General features: G+C 42.8%; 1 protein-coding gene across 3 annotated transcripts in view; it reads right to left on the reverse strand.

Annotated features, from left to right (window-relative positions):
• Positions 1-20,165, reverse strand: part of UTRN (utrophin) — a 1,286,828-nt gene that overhangs the window by 195,007 nt on the left and 1,071,656 nt on the right. For all 3 annotated transcript variants that reach the window (XM_033935605.1, XM_033935603.1, XM_033935604.1), the window contains one exon: positions 10,444-10,529. In XM_033935605.1, the coding sequence (XP_033791496.1) occupies positions 10,444-10,529 (86 nt within the window). The remainder of the gene's footprint in view (positions 1-10,443; positions 10,530-20,165) is intronic.

Below are 20,165 nucleotides of genomic sequence, written 5' to 3' on the forward strand. Positions count from 1 at the left end.
TGAAATTCTGTAACTAATAGTGGACTCAGAATCTCAGCAGTGGCCTTATTAATGTTGAGAGGTATAAGACAAAAGGTTTCCATTTTACTTCTGATTCTTTGGTCAGTATATCCTAGCAGTGTATTAACTTTCTTCATATTATTCAGCCTTTATATGCTATTATAGCACAGAATTCAACTAAGATGTGAAAAGGATGCTTTGTCCACCACTGGGAAGCAGTGATGAGACGGGGGAAACAAAAGTTAAAATGTTATAACACAGAATTTGTGCTTAGCTGTAAGCCATACGATCATATATGATGCAGTTGAATAACAGTATTTTTAATTTAGGGGGGGTAAGTGGTGCGTAAAGTTTGAAGATTCACAAATTTGTACATGAGGTCAACACAAACCTTTTTATCCTGCGAGTGTATGCAAATGGTTACCTATGCTCCCAAGGCCTCTTCTGCATACCATTCTATGGGGTCATTATTCTGCACACATTGGGGCTCTTAATTGAAACTTAACCCTTTCAGGACCAAGGGACATATTTGTCCCATAACTTTAAAATCCTATAAATTTTGATTGGGATAGTCTACAGTTCTAAATTTGATATGTACGGATTCCATATGATACTGCCTTTATGTAAACAAACTGGTTCCGACATTCATTCATTAGCGTCGTTGCTAAATTGACGAGAAGATTCACTTGCCACACTGTCCATAAGCCAGAAGTGTGATTTTTTAAAATAAAAATAATGATATTTCACAAAAAAAATCAATTTTTTGGCATCTGCAAGCCCTTTTTACCATAAAAATGTCGTCAAAACCACAAAAATTGGCCTACGATCCTTATGGTCCTGAAAGGGTTAAATACATCTAAAAACCCGCCCAAGTCAGCACTTGGATGATCTAAAAGACAGGTCGTCCAAGTGCCGATAAAACGGCTTTTTGGACATATCCAGGGACATTTTAGGTCTCTGAATGCTGCTGTGTGCCCAGAGCTGAAAGGGGCATTTTTGGAGGAGTGGTTAGGGCGAGATGTGGGCCAACTTAGACTTAGTCACCCTGCAGGGATAACTGAATATTTGGCGAGTCTGCCTAGTCGAAACTTATACATTGCGAATTAGATGATGAAAAGACAGGCATATTGCCCAAAAGGTATCAAAAGTGACAAGATAAACACTGCAGAGACAAAGTATAGACCCACAAACACTCCCCCAGTGTTCACTGACCCCCCTCATGCCCCCACAAAGATCGGAATAAAAACATACATACCTGTCTCTAGAACATCAGCAACCAGTATAGGAAAGCCTAGTAGAGTTGCACACAGGTCTCTTAAATAACCTAGGGGGTGGGCTAGTGAACCATAGAGAGGAGGACCCAGGCCCATAAGTCACTCTTACCACTACATTTATGGTGGAACATGAGCGCCCCAACCCTCCCCCCAAAAAAACCTACTGTATTGCCATATACAGTAGGTGCCACCTGCAGCCATAAGGGCTACTGGGGTTGTAGATGGGTGGGCATAGTGGGTTTTGGGGGGCTCACCATACCCTAAAAGGGAGTTCTAGTGAGATGTTTATATGGCACCCTTTTTATGAAGTTCACAGTAATGCCCTCTAAGGTGCCCACTGCTCTGTTGCAATGTCTGGGTGGCCAGTCCATCACAATGCTGGCCCCTCCCACGTTCAAAAGGATTCTGGGTGTTTGGGTCTTGGACAAATTTGGGGTCGAGAATGTGGTATAAAAATAGACATAGTGGCAGTCTGGACGATCAAATGCCTGGACATACAGATAGATGATTTTCAAAAAACAGAATAGTTTAGACATACTTTTTGAGAATGGACATTTTACTGGTGTCGACTTTTGGCGACTAGTACTCTATGTCCAAATCGGACTTAGACATTTCTTTTGACTATTTTAATTATGGCATTCTACCTTCCAGGTGCACCTTGATGATCTCACAATGAGGTTACCATTGTGCAGCTACACACCTCCATTTGCAAAAAACTAGAAGCCATGCTAAGGTCTGTATCTGTTATCTGTTTTTTCTGTTTTTAACCTTTTGCAAATTATTGCATCATTTGTTCATATGTTCTATTGCACTTTATGTTTGTTTTTGAAACTAATAAAGATTTAAATTAAAAAAACACCTTTTGCAAATGAAGTAATCTACGCAATCTATATATTTTTCTCATGTGCTTTGTATTCTGGATATATCTCTTTGAAGAATGACCTCATTGGAACACTCTTTAGTGAGAAAAGAAGGGTAGCTTTTTAGCAAGAAACATAAAGCTGTATTTTTCATGTGCTACAATCAGCAAATTACATTGCTGTTTGGCCACAAAGCTAATAGGTTTTGCATGCAATATCTGTGTATTGATGTGCCCTGTTTATGTGATGGCTTATTAAATGTAGTTTGAGCTTACTAAAGGAAAAATAAAAACTGAGAAAGCTATTTAGCAGATTGCATTGGAAACGTCCAAAGGATGCCTTTGTCCCATCCACAGAACTCAGGTCTATCTGAAGCCCAAACTACACTTGTTAGCTCACTCTGTAGCACACTAGTTAAACCTACAGCCGTCTACACTAATGTTCCTAGTTCGAATCCAACTCACTACCTCTGACAGAAAATAAATAAATGAAAAGATTAAACAGATTTTTTTTTTACAATTATAATAAAAAATAGCATAAATTTGCCATTCTAATAACGTTAGAATTATAACTTTAAGGACATTGTTTTGGACGTCTACCTTCCGCATAAAAAACAATTCTGTAAAGGGCATCTAAAAAGTTGGACGTCCAACCGATGCTGAGTACTGTTCAGCGTGATTCAACAAAGTGCGCCTAACTAGGATGTCCAAATTACGCCTAACTTTAGGCACACTTTGCAGAATTTGCCCTTTAATGTGTCTGGGAACCAGCGATATTAAGGTCTGATTTTTTTCCATTTTGTCTTTATGATTTAATTGTCAGTTCTGAATGATGTGTAATGTGAAGTGTGAAGCTCCAACAATTTTTCAGAAGCGGTACGTTTAATTTAGGAGTTAATGTTATAAGCATAACGCCTACGTCTACATTGGTTAGTGTTTTCACAGTGATATAAATGTCAACTAGGTTTCAAAAGTGGAAAAATATGTGCCTTAATCTCTACAATTAAGTCATTAACAATTGCAGTTCTATTTATTACTGGCCTGACATTAATTAAGCAAACGGAATACACTTGTTCAGCCTGCACAGTCATTACGTCAACCATATTAGCTATCAGACATCCATGTTTCCTAGTGTACCCAATTTATGCTGGCTACTCATTTATTTACTCCAGATTTCTACGGAGAAGCTTGTGATTGTGTTGGCTTGGACGATTTTGGACGCTGCTGTACCCTCAGAAGAGGGGCAGAGACAGCCTAACTAGCTTATTGTTTTGCTTATTTAATTATTTTCACTTTTAGCACACTAGTTTGTACACTAGTTAATTCACGTTAAAGTTTCACTTGGGTCAGCCCGGGGATGTTTCACAGATAATACCTTTCTGGGTGTATGACTGTGACAGCTGGTGCATTAGGGGCTAGTTCCCCACTGCAGGCTGTGAGACTGAGGGCTTCCCATTCACCTTTCTTGGGTTAGGAGAGACTTTTTCTCTCAATATTTTTTCAGTACTCCTCTTACTGGGTTTCCTTGTTCCTAGTGTACCCCAGCATGATTAGAATTATGTAAAGGTCAATAAGTAAGACAGGCCTACCCTACCATAAATGAAACCTAGCTTACAAGATCTGTCATTTTTAATGTCACGGAAACACTAAAAAGAAGCCCACAGATAAAGTACATGAAGGGGCACATAAAGGGGCATACCCTTTCAGTGTGACATCCCAAGAGGCTGGCTTCTCAAAGAGTCTCTTTGATGATGTTATCAATAGGAAGGGGTTAGCCTCAAGAATAACCACAGCGGTCACAGGACCCTTCCAGCTGTTATTTCAAGTCAATGTAAAGAGTTAAATGCAGTTTAATTACATCACGACAGCTCATTATCCAAAAAAAGGCATTTTAACATCCCCTAATGATGTCATCAATAGGTGGAGCTTAGCACTGAGGACAACAGCAAGACAGTAGCAGTCACAGGAGATTTCAGCTTGCAATACAAATGAGAGTAGGTATCCACAGTCAATGTGAAAAATATAAACATTTTAAATTTAAAGAAGGCCACCTAACAATAATCTTTAAAACATGAAACTTGGAAGGCAAGTTAGTACCAAGTTACACTCCTAAACAACGAACCACTTGACATAACAGAACAAAAGTAACAAGAGTTTGAAATTCTCGCCAGACCACTATTAGTACAGATTTTTATTTCAACAGATGTAAAATGATAGCTCCAAAAGGTACCTCGGTTTACGAGTGCACCGGTTTGCGAGTGTTTTGCAAAACGAGCAAAACACCCAACAAACTTTTGTCTCATAAACCGAGAACTGCCCCGATAAATGAGCACTCAGCAATGGTGGCCCAGGGGTGAGTACTTGCCTGCGGGTGCTGCACAGCAATTCCAAAGTGGTGCCTTCCTTGCCTCGGGGTCCCCATGCGGCTGCCCTCCTGCTTAGTGATGCCTCTGCCGTCCGTCAGCACTCTCCTGGCTCCCATCTAAACTGGCCATCCTGAATGAGCATGCGCGCGACTTCTCTCTCCTCTCCTAAGTCAGCCGCTGCCCCAACAACACGCTCACCACGTACAAGCATGCAGGACGTCCTTGTACGTGGTGAGCGTGTTGTCGGGGGAGCGGCTGACTTAGGAGAGAAGTCGCGCACATGCTCATTCAGGATGGCGGCCGGTTTAGATGGGAGCCGGGAGAGCGCTGACGGACGGCAGAGGCATCGCCGTAGCAGGAGGGCAGCCGCATGGGACCCCGAAGAAAGGAAGGCACCACTTTGGAATTGCTGTGCAGCACCCGCAGGCAGGTACTCATCCCTGGGCCACCATTGCAAACTTCGGTTGTGGAACGAATCTTCTGAGTTTGCATTAAAGCCTATGGGGAACTTTGCTTTGAAAAACAAGCATTTTTGGATTACGAGCATGATCCTGGAATGGATTATGCTCGTAAACCAAGGTACCATGTATATTTAAATAAAGATGAAAACATGGCTAAGAACTCAGGCACCCTTCTTAGAATCCCATGATGAGGTACCACTATTTGTTCAAGCTTGCTCATCAGATAAATACAAGCTAAACTACTTGAACACTGGAGACCTAATTCTAAAGCTCTCCAACTTTGAAGAAACCCTAGGGGGCTTACAATCTATTCTTATACCTAAGGCCATGGATGAACTAGGCTTCCCTGGTTATCAGCTAAACTGGCAGAGATCTTGACATTTTTATTAATGGCCTATCTCAAACCTGCCTCTGTTAGCAAAGGTTATTTGAGCAAGCTATGTTTGTGTTCATATTAGTGCTGCCTGATTCGCAATTCAAATTGATTCACCGATTCACTTCTGGTGAATCGATTTGTTATTGAAGAAAATCGGACTTACTGATTCGTCGGCCCCCTTGCAAGAGACCCGTTTGGACTTTCCCTCTGCCACCGGAGTCCTTGCAAAACCAGAAGTTACATCGAAGCAAGAACTCCGGTGGCAGAGGGAAATCCCGAACAGGTCTCTGCATGTAGATCGGCGGCAAGCTCTCTCCTTCCCGGGCATTAGTATTTCTCCTCTCCTCCCTGGCCAGGCAAAAGCAGCGGTAGAGAATGCAATTCATTACCTGCCACTACTCCATGCATCTTCTCTCCATTTGGCCGCCCAAGCGGAAACAGGAAGTTTTCACTGAAGGGCGGAACGCAGTGGAGAGAAGACGCAAGGAGTGGTGGCAGAAGTGGATTGCTAAATAACTACCGCCACTGGCAACACATTGTAACGTCAAAATAAAGGTAGATGGAGGGAGAGGGGAGATGGACTTGGGAGAGTTGGTGGACTGGAAGAGAGATGGGGAGAAGATGGATGGGAGAAATGAACTTGGTGGTGGGGGGAGGGGGGAAGTTAGATGGTGGAGGATGCAGAAAGTCTGAATGTAAAGTAAAGAAAAAGCAGCAGCTTTAATGTTGAAATTTTGAACCAGGCTGTAGGAAAAGGATCTAGTAGACAGGTAGTAGCCCTGGCAGAAGTGATAAATTGAAGAAAGGTAGTGAACAAAATTACACCAAGAATGACCCAGTGAAGCAAGAGAAGTGAGTCCTAATTCAGAAGCAGGATTAGGGGAAGACAGATACCATCAGTACCAATAAAGATATCAGAAAGTGATCAGCTGAGAGCAAATTAGATGTTGTAGAATTCTTAAATTGCTGCTTTATATCAGAGATTTTAAAACTAAAGAATTTGGCAAATACAGTAGCACTCAGATAAGGTGATGGAATTGTCCTTTTGACTCAAAATCGAATTGAAAAATTGATTCAATAGGCTGAATCAAATCAAAATATTTTTTTCCTGAATCGGGCAGCACTAGTTCATATTATAACAGTTGCAAGAATATACAACAGTTATTAAAATTATTGATGGCTTCATCACCTAATCTCTGCTGGTCTCAGCTTTGGAAGTATTGTTGACCGAACTGGAAACAGAAAAGCTATAGCAATTCATTTCTTGGACAAACTATCTGCAGCTTTGATGTCATTGGACCTTGTATTATACCTAAATGTAACTCACCTCGAGTCAAAGGCATAAGTACTATTGGTCAGGAAATTCAGATAGGTGATTCCTTGTTTGAATTCAGTGTCTAATTCATTCTGACTAATGTAAATGGGATCATCTCTGGTCTTGCATTTTTCTTAATATGCAAGAGCAAGCAGGTCTGTAAATTATATCGTACTATTTTTGAATGAAAATGATTTGTCAGTACATTTAATGTGACAGAGGTTGTAGAGCAATTAGTGCTTTTGTCAGAGATAACATTCTGATGGCTCTAAAAAAGCTCCTTGGAGTGATTAATGGTTCTAGTGATCTGCACTGGCTAAGTAAGATTTTTTAACTACTCCTATCAAGGTTCAGTATCTAGCCAGATAAAAGTTGTGGTTCTCAAGATAAGTGATAGAAGAGAATATTCTCCATCTTCCCCTATTAGGCATAGCAGGCACTTTGCTTGATATGAATCAACACTTATTCTGGAAATGAAAGGCTGGGTAAAGACTCGCAGGCCATAACCTTCTTGACTCTCTTTTACTGTTGCTATCTGATGATGTTAAGGTTGGGAACAGGGTCAAGCAATCCCAGGAAATACAGCAACTCTCATAATACAGAAAAAGAAACAGCAGTTCACAGCAGGAAGAAACCTGCACAGCAAGCAGATCATCTATTGTCCTTATCACAAAGCACAAACAGAGGAAAACTTGGAACATCAATGATATCTGCAGTAGTGCTGCCTGATGTGTCGATTCGAATCGATTCACTGAGTCACTTCGGTGAATCGATTTGAATTAATTTGTTGCCTGATAAAATCAGACTCACCGATTTAGCGACCAACACCCTTCCCCCAACCCTGGTGAGACCTGACATACCTCCAGGACATCAGTGACATGGCAGAGGGAAGCCCTGGAGGTTCAGGCCGTGAAACAGCCCATTCAGAGTGCTACCACTGCTGAAGGCCACCGCTGTCACTTCTGCTATTTTAGGAGGCCTGGAGATGTGTTAGGTCTCACGGTGGGAGAGTGGGTAGGGTGCTGCTGTAGAGGAGGACAGGATGGAGGGATGGAAAACTGCTGCATAAGGGGATGGGAGGGAGGGATGTAAAACTACTGCATAGGGGGATGGGAGGGTGGGATAGAAAACACAGAGGAAAATAGAGAAGTTTGACCCAAAGCACAAGGCAGGAGAGGAGAGAGAGAAGGTAGAGACAGTGGGAAAGAAACAAATGTTGGATATGGCAGTGGAAGGTAGAAAAAAAAATTATTTTCTATTTTGTGATTATAATATGTCAGATTTGAAATGTGTATCCTGCCAGAGCTGGTGTTAGTCAGCGAGCGTGAGCTAGGAACTAACAGAGAGAGGAAAAGTATATTTTGTTTACATCACAGCACTGGTGTGATTTGGACAGGGCAAAGAGGGGGGGGGGGATGCAAAGGCTACAAAATAAACCTGCCAGGACGATTGAATTAAGAAAATATAAGCTTTGTGAATATTGCATTTAGAAATGTGCTCTGACTGCTTAAAATGGGATGTGAAGAAACTCAAGTTTCCCATGAGACAGCCCAAGGTGGGCAGCACTTTTTAGCAACAGAATGCATAACAGAATGTGACATCATCATCTGAAGAGCAAGATATGAAATCTTCACTTTAAATAGAACATTTATACGACTGTAGTACAAAATGCCCTACCACCATAAGAACAGCCTTACTGGATCAGACTAATGATCCATATAGCCTAGTATCCTATCTTCACAGAGGTCATTCCAGTTATTTGAAGAACGCCATTAGAAACGGCAAGGCTGATGCACTGGAACTGTGCCTAGTTAGGTGCTTTAGGCCACCAAATGCCAAAGTAGGAGTGGCCAATGCAAGAAGTGGCATTAGGCGGCCTAAAGCCCCTATGTAGACACGATTTGAATAAAGATAGGTGCCAGAAATGTAGTCCTGGAAAACCCTGGCCTACATTTCTGGTGCCTATCTTTGTGGGGAGTCCTGCTGGCTCAGCTGATCAGGGATTCCCCTGCCGTGACTAGCTAAACCTGCAGGGAGATCCCCAATTCCTCTCTCTCTTTCTCTCATCCATCCACCGATCCCCTCCACTACCCCTCCAAAGAGAGACCCCTCCTTGAGCGGCAGGAGGGATGCCCATTCCCTCCTGCCTCAGTCACTGCGGCCTGGACCTCCCACGCCCCCATAACTAAAATATATTTCTCTTCATTCTTTTTTGTTATTTTTTTTTCTCTCTTTCTTCCTCTTTCCTACCCCTACCTCATTATGCTTTCCATACATGTTACTTCTTTGGCCTTTAAAAACCAGATTGTAGCACTACCCCCCTCTACCTTTTTGTACTATATTTCTACCTCCGTATTCGTGGTTTCAACATTTGCGGTTTCGATTATTCACGGTTTTTAGTTTGCTGGCTCCTTCCCCCCAAATTACATCAGCTTGCATAGAGAAATCGCTGATTCCAAGTGTTTACAGAGAAAATAGCTGATTCCCAGCACTTTCTTCACCATGTTTTGCCTCTCCTTCAGGAACAGACTAGGTCTCCCACCATGTTATTCGCAGTTTCACTATATTTTAGTAGAAAACAGTGAAAAACATATGAAAAAGTTATATTTGCGGTTCTGTTAATCCCCTATCATAGTGAATACAAAGGTAGAAGTGTAGTTTGTTTGTATGCCTGTTTAGATTCACTTATTTTATGTTCAGTTCTTAAATTGTAATTGCATGTCTTTTTATGCTTTTTTAAAATAATTGTATTTCGCTTAGTAAAACTAAATAAGCGATGAAATCAAATTTTAATAAAAACTTGAAACCTTAAAGTAGAAGGATGGCAGAAGGGATGCCATAGGAGGAGCTTTAGGCACCTGGGCCAATCAGGGCCTTAGGTCCCTTCCTGGTGCATCTCTCCTGCCGATGTTCCATAAAAGGTACAACAAGGGGGGATGCGGGGATGTCAGGCTTGGGGGAACGGTATTTCCCTGGAGGAGTCAGTCAATGGGTGGGTGGGAGGGAGGGGGAGAGAGAGAAGAATGGGGCTATCCCTGCCAGTTCAGTTAATCGCTGCAAGAGAAGCCCCAATCAGCTGAGCTGGCAGGACTCTCCGAAGCCTTAGTTTCAAGAAGTCCTGCTAGCTCAGCTGATTTGGGGATTCCTCTGCCATGATCAGCTGCTGGCAGGCTGTGGACTATTGTCGGGATCCCCTGGCAAAGATAGGTACCAGAAATGTAAGCCAGGGTTTTCTGGGCTTACATTTCTGGCGCCTGTCTTTGTGTGAACTGTACCTACGTAGGCGCTTGAGGCACGATTCTCTAAACGGTGCTGTTGTGTGACTGACATGGGCGCCAGTTAGAGTCATTTTGTTATTACTGGGGATTTTTTTTTTTTTTTTCCGGTAATGGTAGAGGGCTGGCAGTTACTTTTTGGTCTTTCCAGCTTCTACCTCTACTGGTCTCTATTGGGCTACAATGCTATCAACTTTCATTTGCAACCATGCAGAGATTTGTTTAATATTTCTCTCCCAGTTCATTTAATGCTTTGATAGCTTTCAGCTGTGCACCACGCTCTAGAGCTCTCTCTGAAACACTGCAAATTGTGGGCCCTAAATAGAACCACTAATGGTTCCACGACAACTAGATGTCCCCTCCCCTTACCTTCCAGTGACTGGGAAGAGAAGGCTTCACCTGGGAATCAAGCGCAGATTCTCCCCAACAAGAAAACTGAGATACTGGACCAGCCTGCATTTGTTTTTCCTTTAACAGAATGAAGTGGTATGGGCGACCGATATCAGCTGGTACTTACATTTGTATTTTTCTTCCAGTAGTCCCTTGGATAATGACATCAGCCCAATCTTCATGGACAGCACTCTGATCTTTCCAGTCCGGCCACTGAAAATGCAATGAAGAGTCATACTATAGCTCCATCATAACAAATAATCACAAACAGGCCATAGACTCACACTTTCATGAAGGCCTTCACATTTAACTAGAGCTCTTTCTGTTCTTGTGAGTATTCTGGGATTGAAATTCTCTCAATATATATTAATTTTCATTATACAGTATTTCACATTCAGTGTTGGGTAAAATACATTTTTAAGTATTTAAACTACAAATACTGCCCCTCCAAAGTATTTAAAATAAGTATAAATACTTTTTTGATGCAGTACTTATAATACAAGTATTAAATACTGAGAAAAAACATTTAAAATAGTAAATATAAAATACGAGGGTTCTTCAAAAAGATCCTGCTCTTTCATATTTTTTTGGGAAATAATTGGGGTGGGAGAAGTGGTAAGAGGGTAAATTAGTAGGTTGCTGGGAAAAATATATCACAAAACAGGGTGATTAAATGCGAAAATTGATATGATTTGCTTTTGAGATATTTAATAAATAGTGCCACTCCCCTAGACCCCTCACTGCCCCCCATATAGGGGCCTTAGGCATCTGGGCCAATTGGAGTTTTAGGCCTCCTTCCTGGTGCATCCTGGGAGGGGCCTTAGCATCTGAGCCAATGAGGGCCTTAGGCCTATCCCCAATGCATCAGGAAGGGGAAGGCCCACCATTTTGGAGTTGTAGGCTTGCTGGCCGAAGGGAGTATGCATACCTCTGGACAGACTTTCTTCTAAAAAGTACGGGGAGTGGGGGATAGTCCCATTATGGGTTGTTAATAAGATTATATTGTGTGTATATATGAAAAATGAATGGAAAAAATGGTATTACAATTAGTACTATTATAGGGGCGGGGTCTAGGGTGGAGATTGGGTGGGGTCTGGCCCGGGACTTAGCCTGTGTTTTAGATTTCGGCCTCTTAATGTGATTGAGTTTGACACCCCTGCTCTAACTCCTAGCAAGCACCCTATCTCTTCTCGTGCATGCAACACTCCTGCTTCACATTTTCTCTCCCTCCAGGCACCCCCCCACACACCTCTCATCCTTTCTCATCTCCCTATCATTCTCTCTCTCCCACCTTTCCCATGGCATATCTTCAAGCTTGATTTACCCCATATCCATGGCATATTCTCAGCTTTCTCTATCCGCCCCCCCCACAAATAAATCCCCATTGTTCTGTCCTCTTCCAGCCCTCCCTATAGCATAATTATCTCCCTCTGTCTAACCCTATCACCTTCCCCTTTGCACAGTCATCTTGCTCTGGCTATCCCTCCCCCCCTTCCCTTGGCACTTCTATCTATGGCCATTTGAAATCCTACATTAGTGCATGAGATTGGGTTTGGTTCTGAGTTATTAAATTAACCAACTCAAACTTGGTGAGACTCCATTGTCATTTCACTAAATGAAAGTTAATTCTAGTGACTTATGAAGCCGCGTTAGGCTTTTTTATCGCCGGCTGCAGCAGTATTAGCTCCGAAGCTCAGAGGAAGTGTATGAGCGTTAGAGCTTTTACCGCCGCAGCCCACAATAAAAAAATAAAGCGGTTGCATAAAAACTCCCTTTGCTCTTACTATTGCCTCCTGATTTAGGTATTTTGCTTGTTGATGCACATCTGGTAAAAATGTACTGAATGTTGTCCTTCTAAGTTTTTAATAATTTTGAAAATCATTCTCTAACTCTGTTCTACAAAATGGAAGAACACTGTATTCACATCACAAGAAATATGTTTACTCAAGAATACTTGGCAATGTGACACTGGCAAATTGTGCTTAAATAGAGGTAATAATAGAAATAAAACAAATAGAATAGAATGATAATTTTTTATTGGACTAATTTAATATGTTTTTCAATGAGCCTTTCTCTAGATCAGAAATTCAGAAATGAGCAAATGATTACCTATATCAGAAATATATGTTAAAACATAAAAGCATTCCAATGACAATCTCATAGGGGAAGGTAGGTGTGGGGAGGAGAAACAGGGAAATATGAATGGGTGATCAAAGAGTGACAAAGTAATATAATTTTATGATTTATAGTGTGATAGGAAACCCAAATCTTTAAGTCCTGTCTGGTGGGTGCCAAAATAGTTAATCATTTTAATTTCAAAGTTTTTACGTTCCTAGATGGTTTTCAAAAATTCCTTTTAGTATTCTCACCATAAAGTCATTATTGCAGCGCTCTTTCCTGGCCTGCAGTAATGGCCCGATTCTATATATATATATCCCCTAAAAAAACAATGCCACCTAGTGCGGCGCTAAGCATGATTCTATAAAATTTATGTGCACCATACAGAATCACACTTAGCTCCGGTATTCACTGATGTGCATCATAACTTTTAGGCATGCCCATTTTTAAGCCAAGGAAAACTTGTCCTAAATGCATGCACCTAAGTTGTGTGCACAACTTTGCGTAGGTGAAAAGCTTGCACATAACGCAAAATAATGCCTACAATCTGCCCCTAACCATGCTAACTTTTAGATTCATGCAGTGGACATGACACAACACTTTGTGCTATGCACCTACCAAGTTATGTGCATAAGTTTCAATAAACTCCAACTAACCTCAATTATGATTTGTTAATTGCCAATTATCAGCGCCGATTAAGCAAGTTGTGTGCATAGAAACATAGAAACATAGAAATTGACGGCAGATAAGGGCCACGGCCCATCCAGTCTGCCCACCCTAATGACCCTCCCCTGCCTTTACTTTGTGAATAGATCCCACGTGTCGATCCCATTTGGCCTTAAAATCAGGCACGCTGCTGAAGTGGAAGACTATTCCAGCGATCAACCACCCTTTCGGTGAAAAAGAATTTCCTAGTGTCACCACGCAGTTTCCCGCCTCTGATTTTCCATGGATGTCCTCTTGTTGCCTTGGGACCCTTGAAAAAGAAGATATCCTCCTCTGCATCGATGCGGCCCGTGAGATACTTGAATGTCTCGATCATGTCTCCCCTCTCTCTGCGCTCCTCGAGCGAGTATAGCTGTAATTTATCTAACCGTTCTTCGTACGGGAGATCCTTCAGTCCCGAAACCATCCGGGTGGCCATTCTCTGGACCGACTCCAGCCTCAGCACATCCTTACAGTAATGCGGCCTCCAGAACTGCACACAATATTCCAGGTGGGGTCTCACCATGGATCTATACAGAGGCATAATGACTTCAGGCTTACGGCTGACGAAACCCCTGCGTATGCAACCTATGATTTGTCTTGCCTTGGAAGAAGCTTGCTCCACTTGATTGGCAACCTTCATGTCCTCACTGACGATCACCCCTAAGTCCTGTTCTGCTACCGTTCTTGTTAGGATCTCGCCATTAAGGGTATAAGTCCTGCATGGATTTTGGGTACCCAGGTGTATAACTTTGCATTTTTTGGCATTGAAGCTGAACTGCCATGTCTTAGACCAGGTCTCTAGTAAGAGTAGATCGTGCATCATATTGTCGGGCATTGAATTTTTTTCTATTGTGCTTTTGCCCACTACATTGCTTAGTTTGGCGTCATCGGCAAATAATGTTATCTTACCTCGGAGCCCTTCTGCCAAGTCCCTTATAAAGATATTGAATAGTATCGGGCCTAAGACAGAGCCCTGGGGCACCCCGCTGATCACCTCCGCCATTGCAGAGGGGGTGCCCTTCACCATCACCCTTTGAACCCTACCTCCAAGCCAGTTCCCAACCCACTTCGTCAATGTGTCGCCCAATCCTATGGAACTCATCTTGCTTAGCAACCTGCGATGAGGTACGCTATCGAATGCCTTGCTAAAGTCCAGGTATACGATGTCCAGGGACTCTCCAACATCTAACTTCCCCGTCACCCAGTCAAAGAAGCTGATCAGGTTGGATTGGCAGGATCTCCCCTTAGTAAATCCATGTTGACGGGGATCCCGTAGGTTCTCTTCATTCAGGATCGTATCTAATTGGTGTTTGATAAGAGTTTCCATTAGTTTGCTCACTATTGATGTGAGACTCACTGATCTGTAGTTTGCCGCTTCTGTCTTGGAGCCTTTCTTGTGGAGTGGAATGACGTTAGCCTTCTTCCAGTCCAACGGGACGCTACCTGAACTAAGGGAGAGGTTGAAGAGCGCTGACAGTGGCTCCGCCAAGACATCACTTAACTCCCTGAGCACCCTGGGGTGCAGGTTGTCCGGTCCCATTGCCTTGTAAACCTTGAGCTTTGACAGCTCCACGTAGACACTGTTGGGCATGAATTTGAAATTGCTAAATGGGTCTACTGAGTCAGCCCTTGTCTGTAGCTGAGGTCCATGCCCCAGCGCTTCTCGGGTGAAGACAGAGCAGAAGTATTCATTTAACAGTTGAGCTTTTTCTGAGTCCTTTTCCACATAGTCTCCGTCTGGTTTCCTTAGATGTACTATTCCCCCCTCATGTAAGTATTAATTGAAATGTTATTGTTATTATGTTAAGTTTCTTTATCTATTTTACTTAGAATATGTACATCGCCTAGCAATTGTAAATAGGCGATTCATCAAAAGCTTAAATAAACTTGAAACTTGAAACTTACTTCTGTCACTGATATACCTGAAGAATGATTTATCTCCCTTCTTGATGTTCTTTGCTAGAGATTCCTCCATGTTGAATTTAGCCTCCCTGACTGCTGGTTTGACGGCTTTTGACTTGGTCAGATATTCTGTTCTGGAGTCCTGTTCCCTTGATTGTTTGTAAGAGATGAATGCTTTTTTCTTTTCTTTGATGAGGTCTGAGATCTCCGCAGTGAACCACTGTGGTTTATTGTTTCTATGGCGTTTACTTACCAGCTTAACATAACGGTTCGTCGCTTCCTGTATGGTGGCTTTCAAAGTCGACCACATTTCTTCCACACTATTGGTTTCTGCTTGGCTTTGTAGCATCTGGTGAACAAAGTCACCCATCTCTTGGAAGTTTGTGTCCTTGAATTTGAGGACCTTGGTTAGTGTTGCAGATTTAGTGAAGCCTTTCCCAAGATTGAACCATATCATGTTGTGGTCGCTGGAGGCCAATGTGTCTCCCACCGAGACTTCTGTGACACTTTCACCATTGGTAAGTAACAGGTCCAGTATTGTCTGATCCCTTGTTGGTTCCAACACCAGTTGCCTGAGATGTGCTCCCTTCAAGGAGTTTAATAGCCTCCTGCTGCTGCCGGAAGCAGCGGTAAGTGTGCCCCAATCCACATCAGGCATGTTGAAGTCACCTAACAATACCGTGTCCCCACGCAAGGTGATATTCTCTATATCTCCAATCAATTCCATATCCAGGTCATCCTGTTGTCTTGGGGGTCTGTAAATAACGCCAAGATACAGGCATTTGTCCTTCCCTCTGGCCAAATTAACCCAAAAGGATTCCCCAGTGTATTGGATATCTGTGATTCTTGTGACCTTAATGTCATCCTTTGTATATAATGCTACACCTCCTCCCAATCTGCCCTCCCTGTCCCGGCGAAGCAGGTTGTAACCTGGTATGACCATGTCCCATCCATGGGAGTCTGTGAGCCAGGTCTCAGATATTGCCGCCACATCCAGGTCGGCATTCCTTATTTCTGTTTCCAGATCCAGTATCTTGTTTCCCAAGCTATGTGCATTAACGTACATAGCTTTCCATGTTATGTTTTTATTATGTCTTAGTGGGGATATTCCTGTTTGAGTTACTTGGACGCTTTTAGCATTATTTGCATACTTTGTATTCTCCCTAGACCCAGAGCTATATCTTGTACCTGACCTGGACTCCCCAGACCCAGAGCTACAATGTGTACCTATCCCAAATATATTGGCTATGCACAACTGTAGGTGTCAAATATAAAATTTGAGGGTAAGGGTTTAAGAATCCCCTCTATAAGTCCAGATATTTCCTCTGTGAATGTGCCAATACCAGATATGATTGGTCTTCCCAGGTTTTTAGGTTTATGGATTTTAGGTAGCATGTAGAATAAGCCGGCAGAAGGGTAATTTGGTATGAGTTTCTTACGTGTGGTTGTTCTTGATTTGTTTCAATTGTTTAGTATAATCCTGTGTGGGTTCCTCAGTCAATTTTTTATAAATTAACAATTTAATTTAAGTTCAAATTATTTACTGGTTTTTGAATAATACAGTAAACAGAGAACCTTCTTATTATCTCTGTTTATTGTATAACAATTTCATTTAAATGATCCTTTATCATAGATAATGGGGATATGATTATGCGCATAGGGGGGAACACAGCACATTAGCTCATGACATTTATTCCAAGTATTAAGCAAAGCAAAATGAAAAGTGCATCTTAGGGGCTTAGTCAGGGCAGGATTAATTTGTCGAGTGCCCCTAGGCACCCAAGTACACTGGGCCCCCTGCCCCGCCCCACCCCACCATGCGCCCAGGCGGAAACAGGAAGCTGCATCAGAGGAAAGCTTTGGGCAAGCAGCACCGCTTACACAATTACAGTTCCCGTTGCCTTTCTAACCGCGTTGCTTGCATGTCTTACTTTCTGACGATGTGGGGGGGGCCACGTTGCCGATCGGGGTGGGGCCTGTGTTGCCGATCGTGGGGGCCCCCGTTGGCGATTGATGCTGGAGGGGGCACATCGCCGTTTGGAAAAAACAATGTTGATGCCCTCCTTGGCCTATTGGTTAATCCTGCCCTGGGCTTAGTGATGCAGCAGGGAGGCATAGATGAGAGAAATTTGCCAAGTGACAGGCATAGAAAGAAAAGAGAGATAACAAGGTGAGTGAATGTATTTACAAATGAGTAAGAGAAGTTTGAAAGTGAAAGTGAAATGAGAAGTGGATGAGATGAGGGAAAACACATGATCATAGTGAAGCTAAAGAAATAGACATTTTTTTCAACCTTTTGTTGTCCGGTTTCTGCTTTCCTCATCTTCTCGTCATTCTCTTCCTTCCATCCACTGTCTGCCTCTTCCATATGGAAGCTGCTCTATTTCTATGCCTCTACTAGAAACGGTCTGCCTCTACATTCCATCTCCTCCCACCCCCCCACCCCCATTGGTCTGGCACCCACCTTCTTCCCTCTGCTCCCCCCATGGTCTGGCATCTCTGTCTTCATCCCTTCCATCTCTCACTCCCTTCCCCAGGTGGTTTTTACCATCTCTCTCATAAGAACATAAGAATTGTCACTGCTGGGTCAGACCAGTGGTCCATCGTGCCCAGCAGTCTTCTCACGTGGCGGCCCTTAGGTCAAAGACCAGTGCCCTAACTGAGACTAGCTTTACCTGCATACGTTCTGGTTCAGCAGGAACTTGTCTAACTTTATCTTTAATTCCCTATAACAGCCTCCAGAAGAGCGTTCCAGTTTTCCACCACCCTCTGGGTAAAGAAGAACTTTCTTACGTTCGTACAGAATCTATCCCCTTTTAACTTTAGAGTGTCCTCTCATTCTCCCTACCTTGGAGAGGGTGAACAACCTGTCTTTATCCACTAAGTATATTCCCTTCATTATCTCCTCTTTTCCTCCCTTCAGATCTGGTATCTGTATCCTCCCCCTCCCCCAATGCTCTGGTATCTCTCTCTCCTCTCCCTTCGTTTTCTTTCCTGCTCTTCCTTCTCAATTTGTTTTCTACCTCTTGTCTACTTTCTTACATTCCAGTCCTCAATTTCCCTTTCATTGTGTCTACCTACAGCTTGCCACCTCATTCCCTCACCCATTCCAGTATTTCCCTAACTCTATCCTCTTTCCGTAATCCAGCATGTGCCCTTTTTTCTTTATCCCCTCCTTCCATCCAGTACTTCTCTTCTCCACTTCCCTTCAGCATCTGTTCCCCTATCTCCCTTCCCCACTTCCATCCAGCATCTGCTCCTCCCTCTCTCCACTTCCCTTCAGCATCTGCTCCCCTCTCTCCTCCCCACTTCCTTTCAGTAACTGCTTCCCTCCCTCTCCTCTCCACTTCCTTCCAGCTTCTGTCCCCCCTCTCTCTCTCTCCTCCCCACTTCCATGCAGCATTTACTCTCATCTCCCTCCCCACTTTCATGCAGCGTCTGCGTCCTCTCTTTCCTTCCCATTTCCCTTTAGCATCTGTTCTTCTCTCCCCTCTCCCTCTCTCTCCACTTCCCTTCATTGGGCCATATCCCTCCCTTTCCATCACATTGACAGGCACTTTTCAGAATTGAAGTTTTCTCTCTCTGAGCAGCCCGAATGCCACAGCCTTCTCACAAGTCACGCAAGGCTTCTGGACCACGAGATCGTGAGGAAGGCTGCTGAGGGAGACAATGCACGGCAGACACTTTACTGTGGGGACATGGTCATTTTCACTGCTCCATAGGGCGGTGAATGGCCTTGTCCCCATATCCGCTGCTACCAGTCTTTTTTTTTTTTTTTTTTGCTCCGTTCGTGTGGGCATGCCACAAGTAACAGTCACTGTGTCATTCTTTAAGATGTATCAAAGATGACTCCATGTAATAGACTAAGAGGATTAGGAAACTTGAGCGAAGAGGAGGGAGAAAATTATGAAGTTCTATCTTGGCCATGTTAAGGTGGTGGGTAGACAAGACATTCAGGTCCCATCTAACACAGATTTGCACATTAGAAGGATTTTGCATTCTTTATTTCTGTTTAGCAATTATGCTACATAACTTCCCTATAAACGGACTGCACTCACTTGTCTTCTATAGTTCTGAGCACTCCTTATGTATAAACTGAAATGTTCTGCTTACACTGAAAGTGGAATGTGCAGCTGTTGTGCTGCCTCTTTCCACTACAAACTATAAGCACTTAAATCCTAAGCTGGATTGCATAGAAATTGAAAATCAAGTCACTAGTTTCTGAAGCATCAAGAGGGACCAGGGGTTGACAGAACGTATTAGTCATGAAGTGAAGAAAAAAGAATAATAATACAGGAAGCCAAATCTTTCTCAATTCTCGTGGCATAAATAGATATTTATATAGTGATTCCAGGGGATAGGCTCTTTAGCAGAGTGATTCTAACATGGTTTCATGGTAAATAATGACAGAGAAAGTAAAGTTTTTTGGAATCCAGTGTATTATAGGACGGAGGCAACATAGTTTCACTAGAGGCAGATTTTGTCAGATAAATCTGATTGATTTCTTTGACTGGGTGACAAGAGAATTAAATCGAGGGAGAGCTTTAGATATGGTGTATTTAGATTTTAGCAAAGCCTTTGACATGGTTCCTCAGCAAATGCTCATCACGTGATTCCTCATCAAGTGCTCATCTGAGTGCCCTTAGGATATGGACTCTAAAGTGACCGACTGGTTTAGGAACGCGTTGAGTAGAAGGTGACAGAGGGTCATGGTAAATGGAACTCACTTGGAGGAAAAGGATTTAACTTGTGCCTCAAGGTTCAATTCTTGGGCCAGTTCTTTTTAACATTTTTGTAAGCAATGTTGCTGAAGGGCTGATTGATAAGATTTGCCTTTTTTGCAGGTGATATCAAAATTTGAAATAGGGTAGACCCCCTGACGGTGTAAGTAATATGAGGAAACAGCTAATGAACCTTGAAGAATGGTCCAGAATTTAGCAGCTATGATTTAATGCTAAAAAAATGCAAGGCCATGCATTTAGGCTATAAACCCTAACAAACTGGTACTGCTTAGGGGGGTAAAAGATGCCAGATAAAGTCCCAAGTGGTCCATCCAGTTTGCCCAACCATACATGCTCCATAAATTAATTATTTTTCTTAGATATTTCTGGGCCAGAAACC

Source organism: Geotrypetes seraphini, chromosome 3 (assembly GCF_902459505.1).
Source record: "Geotrypetes seraphini chromosome 3, aGeoSer1.1, whole genome shotgun sequence".
Lineage (NCBI taxonomy): Eukaryota > Metazoa > Chordata > Amphibia > Gymnophiona > Dermophiidae > Geotrypetes > Geotrypetes seraphini.